We start from the raw sequence: 9,611 nt of genomic DNA, 5'->3' as shown, positions 1-9,611 counted from the left end.
TGATAGGCCAGTACCCTCTCTTGGTCCAAACTATTTCAATTGCACTAGAAGCCCATTTCAAATAGATACTGGTGAGGTCAATGAACCTGAACTTGGTGTACCAATATAATACAACTATTATTGTCAACGGTATTTTGGAGACCAGCAGTGCCAATTACTAATCGATTTGCGCAACAGGACATTTTCGTGGGAAATAATGTCTAGGAGGAAAGTGCGGAATCAACGCCCCGCCGAGAGCGAGGAGGACTCCGATATTGACAACCTGTTAGCCGCTCTGACACCCGCCGAGGTGGAAGAGCTGAAGAGCGAACTGACCGTTATTGACCCGGATCCAACTGTGCCAGTCGGGCTCCGGCAGAAGAACCAGACAGACAAGCAGCCGTCAATAAAATACAATAGGGGGGCGATGCTTGACTACTGTGAGCGCGAAACCAAGAAACTAATTCAAAGGGAGCTGTCCTTTGAGGTATGATGACACTGTTTCTGCCAATGTCATTGTTAACTGTGCATAAAGGGCAGTTTCTAACCAAGAAAAAAATGCGGTAGGAGTTTCTTGCTGGTTGAACCCTGAAGTGGTGTTATTACAGTAGGAATAGTGTAGCCTAGATGTAGCTGTCAATCGAGTACTTCAAGTGCCAATTTGACCGTTTATTCAAGTGCCCAGACATGGTGCAGTGATTTCAGGATTCAACACCAGGGATGATGGGGGTTATCAGGCAGATGAATATACTATTGTGGGCAATGTTTCACCCAATAACTTAAAATATAACTGCTGTCTCTTCTGGAAATAAATAAATAGTCATTGTATGGAGTTTGACAGAAAGTGGGGATACAGACAGATGTATGATCATGTACAAGCTGTAATGATCAGGGTGTTAACCTATATAGGTTGTTCTTTCATGAAAGTAAATATGAGTTGATATCACACAGGGCTCAGATCTTGACTATGACAATACCACTATTTCATAGAGTTTATTTGTTCAGATGCCACAGTGATATATCCTAATGATAATAAAGAGAAGCTTAGACACTGAGTTTATCTGTTAATGTATGTTGGCACTCAGCTGTTGGGATATAGGCTCCAACAGCTGGCAAGTAAGGAAACATGAGCCATGTTGAAACAGCCGTGTATAGAGACTCTAATGAGATGTCTTGTTGTTTGAAACGGATCCAGAGCAGAGGTACGGAAGACCCCGTTTGAACAGGCAAGATCATCACTGAAGAGTTGCTAAGCAGTGCCATTTTTATTATAAACAAATGAGCCCCTGGAGCCCTGAATAAAAAAGGCACTACATCATCTTGAGAATAGTTTTTCAATACACAAACAAGACTAGGAGAAGTGTTATCATTACTTGGCAACAAGTAATGTGATGCAGGTGTTATGTGATAAATGAATAACATACCATGGTTGGATTTTGAGTCAGAGTGTGTATTTGAGGGAATACAATTATGTTGAGTGCATGTAATTGATTTTACATTGAATCTAAATGCATTTCATTGACAAATATATTGACCACTATACCATACCATGTATAAATAGCAGGATATGTGATTCTAACTGTATTCAAATGTTAACTAGACTAGTACATAATTGGTTATCAATACTAAATGATCCTTCCTGCAAAGCTGTACATGGCCATCTGTTGGGTGTTTGGTGTAGACATTCTGTATGTTGTTTTCACAAAGCCCCTTGAGATCTGGTTTTGGTGAAAAGGGTAAGAGACAGGCTCATAGAATAATGAGTCTTGCTAATGCTGGCATGCTGGTTCCAGTTCTAAGACAAATGAAATTCCAGAGCAGAACGCTCCTCTCGCTCTGACCCATACTGCCTTTTAAGGAAACATCTGCCAGAGTTACTTACACAGTGGCTTGCAGATCCCTACAGACGCTTCAGCCTGTAAGGGATGCAAAAACCCTGATTGCTATATGCAAGATATACAATTTTACCAAACAAACAGAGGGTGCTCGTAGAGGCAATGTTCCATCGGTTTTACGTAGGCTGTAACAGACATAAACATTCCAGATGCATTCTGAAAATATTTCCAAACTGACAAAAACATACATACAGTACATGTTACATTGTTTATTAAATAATTAATCTAATACTGCACTTCATACTCCCACATGAAAAAATACTACAGTTTACTATAGAATACTACAGCACTGTAGTAAACTGTAGTATACTGTAGAATACTAGACTACACACTAGTGATTCAGAGGGGTTGGGTTAAATGCGGAAGACACATTTCAGTTGAATGCATTCAGTTGTACAACTGACTAGGTATCCCCCTTTCCCTTTCCTTCCCTCGATTGTGAATTTTTTACTATAACATTTGTAGTATACTACAGAATACTATACTACACACTGTAGTATCCCTCGATCATTTGTAGTGCGTACAATAGAATGTTGTAAATACTACAGTATTATCCGCAAAAAAACACTGTACTCAATACTACAGTAATGTCCACAAAAACACTACACTTTTTAAACTATAGTAAATACTTCAGTATTTAATTAGCATATACCCATTCCCCTCCCCCATATTGCAATTTGTTCCACCCATATGTGGCAAAATCTATATGCCAAGTATAGACTATAAATTGTGTCCCTACAGGTTATAGAAAAGAGCAGAAGCTCTAACTATCTGTTCAGACCCCAGTCCTACCTACAGATTATGGAAAAGTATTTATCCAGTAGGTCTCCTGAAGTACAAAGCTTCCACTTCTATGTCAAAGATAATAAAACAAAAACACTATAGTAAATACTACAGTAATGTCCACAAAAAACACTACAGTAAATACTACAGTATAGTACAGTCTGCAAAACACTACAGTAAATGCTACTGTGTACTACAATCCACAAAAACGCTACATTAATTACTATAGTATATACTACAGTTATTTTACAACAGTATTTATACTAAAGTTAACTGTAAATACTACAGTAAATACTACAGTATTCAAAAGTGTTTTTGCAGGCTTAAGTCTGTGAATACTACAGTAAAGTCTGCAAAAACACTACAGTGAATACTATACTATTTATACCATAGTATACTATAGTATTTTTTCATGTGGGCTTGTATGATAAATGCAACTATCTTTTCTTATGTTCCTCATACTGAAGGAGCCAACAACTGACAGAGTGAAACGGGAACGCCTGAAGAAGATGGGGAAGAGCTGTGATAGTTTCTTCTACTTCAAGTCAGATGACCAGGATGACCAGGATGTCATGGACCTAAACTTCTCTGCTGTGGAGACCCCTAAGGAGGACATATCCAAGGACAAAGAGGAAAAACCTCAGAGCAAAAACTTGAAGGGTGAGGGAGGGAGTGGAGAGGGTAATGAGGAAAGACCACATAGTAGGTCAGGAGGAGATGAGGACAAAGACCATGAAAAAAAGGAAGATACGATTGTTGAAAAAAGCAGTGAAGTACAGGTTGAAGAAAAGGAGAAAAAGGAGGAGTGCATAAAAAAAGAGAAGGGTAGCAACAAAACACTTGACCTTATCTCAAAATTGCAAACAAAAAAAGAGGATACAAAAGAAAAGGAGAAAAAAGATATCAGAAAAAAGACAGACTCTAAAACCAAGGGTCTGATTTCAAAGCTTCAAGGGCAAGCTGAGAAAGACGATACTAAGGAGAAAGAGAAGAAAGAGAAACCTCCACAAATGAAGGATAGCAAGATAAGAGGAATGTTCTCTAAAGTAGAGGAAAAACAGAAAGAACTCAGAGGTACTGAGATTAAGGAAAAGAGGAATAATGAGAAGGACAAAGAGAGCGAAAACACCAAATCACACAGGAAACCAAGTAGAGTCCAGGATGAGACACAGAGAGACAGTCAAAAGAAGACAGAAAGGACTCCTAATAAATACAGTAAAGCCAGCAATGTAAACCTAGAGAACAGTAGTAGGGAAGAACGCTCGGCTGGTGAAGTCATGGAGGGAGACGAGGAGGACGAGGAGGCCAGCATGTTTGATGAGCTCCTTGAGCATGTCAGAAAAGACGACCCTTTAATGACTGAGCTCAATGTCAACAACTCAGACGTCATCAAGAACCACACCCTCATCCAGTTTGCAGAGGCACTACAACACAACACACATGTCAAGACGTTTGCTTTAGCCAACACCCGAGCTGACGACCACGTGGCTTATGCCATTGCTGGCACTCTGCGGAACAACACGTCTCTGACTAACGTCATCCTTGACTCCAACCACCTCACTGGCAAGGGAATTTTGGCCGTGGTACACGCCTTAGATAAAAATTTTACAGTCACTGAACTGCGCTTCCACAACCAGCGACACATCTGTGGAGGCAAGACAGAGATGGAAATGGCCAATGCATTGAGAAACAACACCAGGTTGCTGAAGCTGGGCTACGTCTTTGAGCTGGCCGGCCCAAGAATGACCATGACCAACATCCTGAGTCGGAACATGGACCTGCAGCGGCAACGTCGACTGGAGGAGAAGAAACAGGCACAGCAGCAAGCCCAGCCATCCCAGCAGCCTCAGCCATTCCAGCCATCACGTCAGACACCACAACCACAGACCAACACAAAAAAGAACACATTGCCTTTGGGGAAGTTTTCTCGTGAACCTTCAACTCAACCCCAACCCAAGTCTGTTGGTGAGACTAACAGGACAGGAAACCTCCTGAAAACATCCCCCTTTTTGTCCCCCCCTAAACCCTCACCTGAACCGTTCCACAATGTGAGCCCCAAAGCTGGGGACAAAGCGAGCCCCAAGGCTGTGGGTAAGCTAAACCCTAAGGCTTGGGGTGGTAGGTCTGGACCAGGGTCTACAACACCTCCACCTAAGGCTGGGGATGGTGTATCTGGTCCTGGGTCTACACCACCTCCACCTCAGGCTCTTAAGGCTGGCCGATCTGGACCAGCACCACCACCTCCTCCCCCTGCCCCAGTGTTAGAAGGCCTAAGGAAAGCCCTCATGCCTGCCTCACAGAGGAAACTCAACAGGCAGACTTCACGCCATGGAGAGAGGAACACTAGGGACCAGTTGCTGGACTCCATTCGCAACAGCACAATGAAAGCTCTAAAAAAGGTTAGAACAGGAGAGGAGTAGAAGTTGTTTGTGAAAGCAGCATGCTAATAATATCAATACAATGTGATTAATGTGGTGAGCATCTAATAGTATGAGGAATGACAGGAATTTTGATTACATCTGTAGACTGTAAATTACTGTAACATCTATATAAAGCCAGCATTTCCCTTGAAATGACAGTCAGGAAGAATATAGCGTATTGGTAAATAAATCGAATCTAAATCTTTTACTCTCTGGCAGGTTGATGTTCCAAAGCTGCTTCAGTAACGGGCGGGGATGACAGCAAGAAGAGGTTGGACTTGATACAGAAACAGAACAGCATTTGTTTTACAGTAGTAGACCGGGGTGAAGCCCTGCCTCTGTTGTTGCTGCTGAGATATGGAGAGATATCTGATCCAGTTTGTACTTCGAGCCAGAAGGTGGTTATGGTGGTTTGTAATCATACAAGTGAAGCCACCTTAGGCTACATTGCCTGCTGACTTCAGTCTCCCTCAGTTGAATCTCTCCCTCCTGTTCTCCTGAGATGCCCATATTTGGTCATTGCATTGAAGATACAGTATGACGTAAGAATAACTCCTCTGTTCTTTTTAATTACTGGATGATGGCCAGTTGGATGTCCTGCTCTTTCATGTGAGGCTTTGTCTGGCTAAGGGGTGGGGAGAATGGGGGAGGTGCACGGCGGAATGAGAAAAGTAAGAAGGGGAAGAACAACTGGAAGGAAATGCTTACACATTGCAAGTTGCCGTATTTTCTTATTTTCGACGGTTATGTGGCCATAAGCGCAATGAACAAGGGCATTTGTTTGATGTTTATTTAAAGACAATTTTCCAGTGTCACTGTCAAATTATGTAATTAAACATTTAACCAAACACATACTGTAGCTAGTATTGAACACACAACTCGTATATGAAGTGCGTGTGGGTTCATAATCTGGTCAATGTCTAATATAACAGCAGTCAATCTCTGTTAGTTGTCCATAGGGATACCAGCTGCTTACAACATGCATGTATGAGGCACTTCCCTAGAGCTGGCAGGTGACCCCTTGAACTTTGCAAGCATTTCACTGTGATGGATTGTGTCCTGAGAGGGAAGGGAATATATTTTGAGAATGGTTAGTGCTATCTGGGATCCTTGGGACATCCCGTCCCTACCCTAAATCCTAACTCTAACCTTAACCTTTACCCTTATCCTAACCCTAACCTTAACCCTTACCTTAAGCATTTTAAATTTCAACTTCAATGGGGTAACGTCAAAGTTGGAATAGCAAAGCTCCCGGATAGCAAGGACCTTTTGAGAAGGTTTTGAGAATGTTGTGTTTAGAATTCACTCATGAGGTGTACATACTGTACCATACAGATGTTTTATGTCATGAAAATATACCAATACAATTCTGAAATGTATTTACAGAACCAAGCAAAATATATTAATATGTCTGGTTTCAAGAATGCATCCGATAGCTAATAACCAGGTAATTTAATTCCTCCAGATGAACAATTGGGGAATATTCCGTCTGTTTTAGATATCTACATCCGCCTCATAAAGGCTTTTGATTCAACAAAAGTAGCACCTGTCTGTAGCACTTCCTTCCTGAAATGTTGCAATCAGTTTATATTTTTCACATCCTGTAGTAAGACAAAAACAGCTCTGAGCCACTGCAAATGATGCTGGTCAATGGAGACTGATATGGTGACAGTCAGAGCATTCGGGAGAAAAGGGGGTCTGTCCTCACGTGGTGAAATTATTTTACAAATCAAAACATGAAAATCTATCTGAGGTTTCTCCTTTACTTGCCAGGTGAGTTTTTAACACTCTGATACAATTGCAGACACTTTGTGTTGTTGTTGATTTGTTGTTGTTGTTGATTACAATTGCAGAAATATTTTGTTGTTGTTGATTATTTTATTTGTGAAAGAGAACACTGCATACTGCAAATTTTATAGAATAAACCCCTGCCAAACTATTTTACGTTTTAATTGTTTATTTCATGTTTCAACTATTTGTTTTTATAACGATAAAAAATAACATTGTTTTTCTATTTCTTCAAGTTTTATGCTGTGATGCAAAAATGAGCAAAATTGGAGCACATGGATATGAAGGTGGAGCTTTAGACATTGAGTGTTCATATCCAGATGGATATCAATATAAAACCAAATACTTGTGTCGCCATCCCTGTTCCAACAGTGACATTCTCATCAGAAGTGTGAAGCGTGACACATTTGTCCCAGTAGGAAGATTTTCAGTGTATGACAATGTCCATGGATGTACTTTCATTGTCACCATCCAAAACCTGGAATTACAGGACTCTGGACATTATTATTGTGGACTTGATAAGTGGGGAAGAGATGTTTTAACAAAAGTAGAGGTCTCTGTGAGTAAAGGTATGCATATTATTTTGCTTTGATCTCCCTTTTGATTGTCTTTGAATGCACAAAAATCTTACCTGGTCTACCATCTACTATGTGTACCCACAGCTCCATTGGTCACTTCACTGTCTACACCTGCCCCTGTGATTGACAGGATGGACACCACTGAAACTAACAGATATGTTTCCTCAGAGGTCCCCACCTTTACACAGGTTGATATAACTTTGACTAGCTTAAAAAAATAAGCTCCTAAGAAGCTCCTATTGTAAAATAATTTTTTGAATATTCGAATAAATCTTCTATATACAGTGGCTTGCGAAAGTATTCACCCCCCTTGGCATTTTTCCTATTTTGTTGCCTTACAACCTGGAATTAAAATGGATTTTTGGGGGGTTTGTATCATTTGATTTACACAACATGCCTACCACTTTGAAGATGCAAAATATTTTTTGATGTGAAACAAACAAGAAATAACACAAAAAAACTGAAAACTTGAGCGTGCATAACTATTCACCCCCATAAAGACAATACTTTGTAGAGCCACCTATTGCAGCAATTACAGCTGCAAGTCTCTTGGAGTATGTCTCTATAAGCTTGGCACATCTAGCCACTGGGATTTTTGCCCATTCTTCAAGGCAGAACTGCTCCAGCTCCTTCAAGTTGGATGGGTTCCGCTGGTGTACAGCAATCTTTAAGTCATACCACAGATTCTCAATTGGATTGAGGTCTGGGCTTTGACTAGACCATTCCAAGACATTTCAATGTTTCCCCTTAAACCACTCGAGTGTTGCTTTAGCAGTATGCTTAGGGTCATTGTCCTGCTGGAAGGTGAACCTCTGTCTCAGTCTCAAATCTCTGGAAGACTGAAACAGGTTTCCCTCAAGAATTTCCCTGTATTTAGCGCCCTCCATCATTCCTTCAATTCTGACCAGTTTCCCAGTCCTTGATGATGAAAAACATCCCCAGAGCATGATGCTGCCACCACCATGCTTCACTGTAGGGATGGTGTTCTCGGGGTGATGAGAGGTGTTGGGTTTGCGCCAGACATAGCGTTTTCCTTGATGGCCAAAAAGCTCAATTTTAGTCTCATCTGACCAGAGTACCTTCTTCCATATGTTTGGGGAGTCTCCCACATGCTTTTTGGCGAACACCAAACGTGTTTGCTTATTTTTTTCTTTAAGCAATGGCTTTTTTCTGGCCACTCTTCCGTAAAGCCCAGCTCTGTGGAGTGTACGGCTTAAAGTGGTCCTATGGACAAATACTCCAATCTCCGCTGTGGAGCTTTGCAGCTCCTTCAGGGTTATCCTTGGTCTCTTTGTTGCCTCTCTGATTAATGCTCTCCTTGCCTGGTTTGTTGTGGCGGCCCTCTCTTGGCAGGTTTGTTGTGGTGCCATATTCTTTCAAAAAAATGTATAATGGATTTAATGGTGCTCTGTGGGATGTTGAACATTTCGGATATTTTTTTATAACCCAACCCTGATCTGTACTTCTCCACAACTTTGTCCCTGACCTGTTTGGAGAGCTCCTTGGTCTTCATGGTGCCGCTTGCTTGGTGGTGCCCCTTGCTTAGTGGTGTTGCAGACTCTGGGGCCTTTCAGAACAGGTGCATATATACTGAGATCATGTGACAGATCATGTGACACTTAGATTGCACACAATATATCTTAAATGCAATGACTTCTGAAGGTAATTGGTTGCACCAGATCTTAATTAGGGGCTTCATAGCAAAGGGGGTGAATACAGATGCATGCTCCACTTTTCCGTTATTAACTTTTTATAAAGTAATTTTTTTCATTTCACTTCACCAATTTGGACTATTTTGTGTATGTCCATTACATGAAATCACTTTTAATTACAGGTTGTAATGCAACAAAATAGGAAAAATGCCAAGGGGGATGAATACTTTTGCAAGGCACTGTATTTTCTGTATACTTTTGTTTTGCTCATGTTAAAGGTGCCATACAAAAAGTTACCTGTTGCAGATTGGGATGTCACACCTCCAACAACCTCAACGATTCGGATTGGTAGCCCAGGTAATTTAACATTCGGAGTGGCTGTGGATCCGACTTCTCTGGACCCCTCTTCCTGAACTTTAGGCTACTCTGTTTTGTTCCAAACACACTGGAAAACATGGGTTTGATTTTGTTGAATTATTCTCACTGTAATTTAGGTTTTGTACGTGTCCACGTTGT

General features: G+C 41.1%; 1 protein-coding gene across 1 annotated transcript; it reads left to right on the top strand.

Annotated features, from left to right (window-relative positions):
* Positions 1 to 5: 5 nt before the first annotated feature.
* LOC121538057 (leiomodin-1-like) lies at positions 6 to 7,198 on the top strand. Its single transcript, XM_041845806.2, has 3 exons — positions 6 to 466; positions 3,125 to 5,056; positions 5,297 to 7,198. Exons 1-3 carry the CDS (start codon positions 197 to 199, stop codon positions 5,321 to 5,323), a joined length of 2,229 nt encoding a protein of 742 aa, XP_041701740.2. The 5' UTR covers positions 6 to 196; the 3' UTR covers positions 5,324 to 7,198.
* The last annotated feature ends 2,413 nt before the right edge of the window (positions 7,199 to 9,611 follow it).

This window comes from Coregonus clupeaformis, chromosome 24 (assembly GCF_020615455.1).
Source record: "Coregonus clupeaformis isolate EN_2021a chromosome 24, ASM2061545v1, whole genome shotgun sequence".
Taxonomy (NCBI): domain Eukaryota; kingdom Metazoa; phylum Chordata; class Actinopteri; order Salmoniformes; family Salmonidae; genus Coregonus; species Coregonus clupeaformis.
Note: the sequence above shows the minus strand (reverse complement) of the source record. Positions and strands in the feature narration are given on the sequence as shown.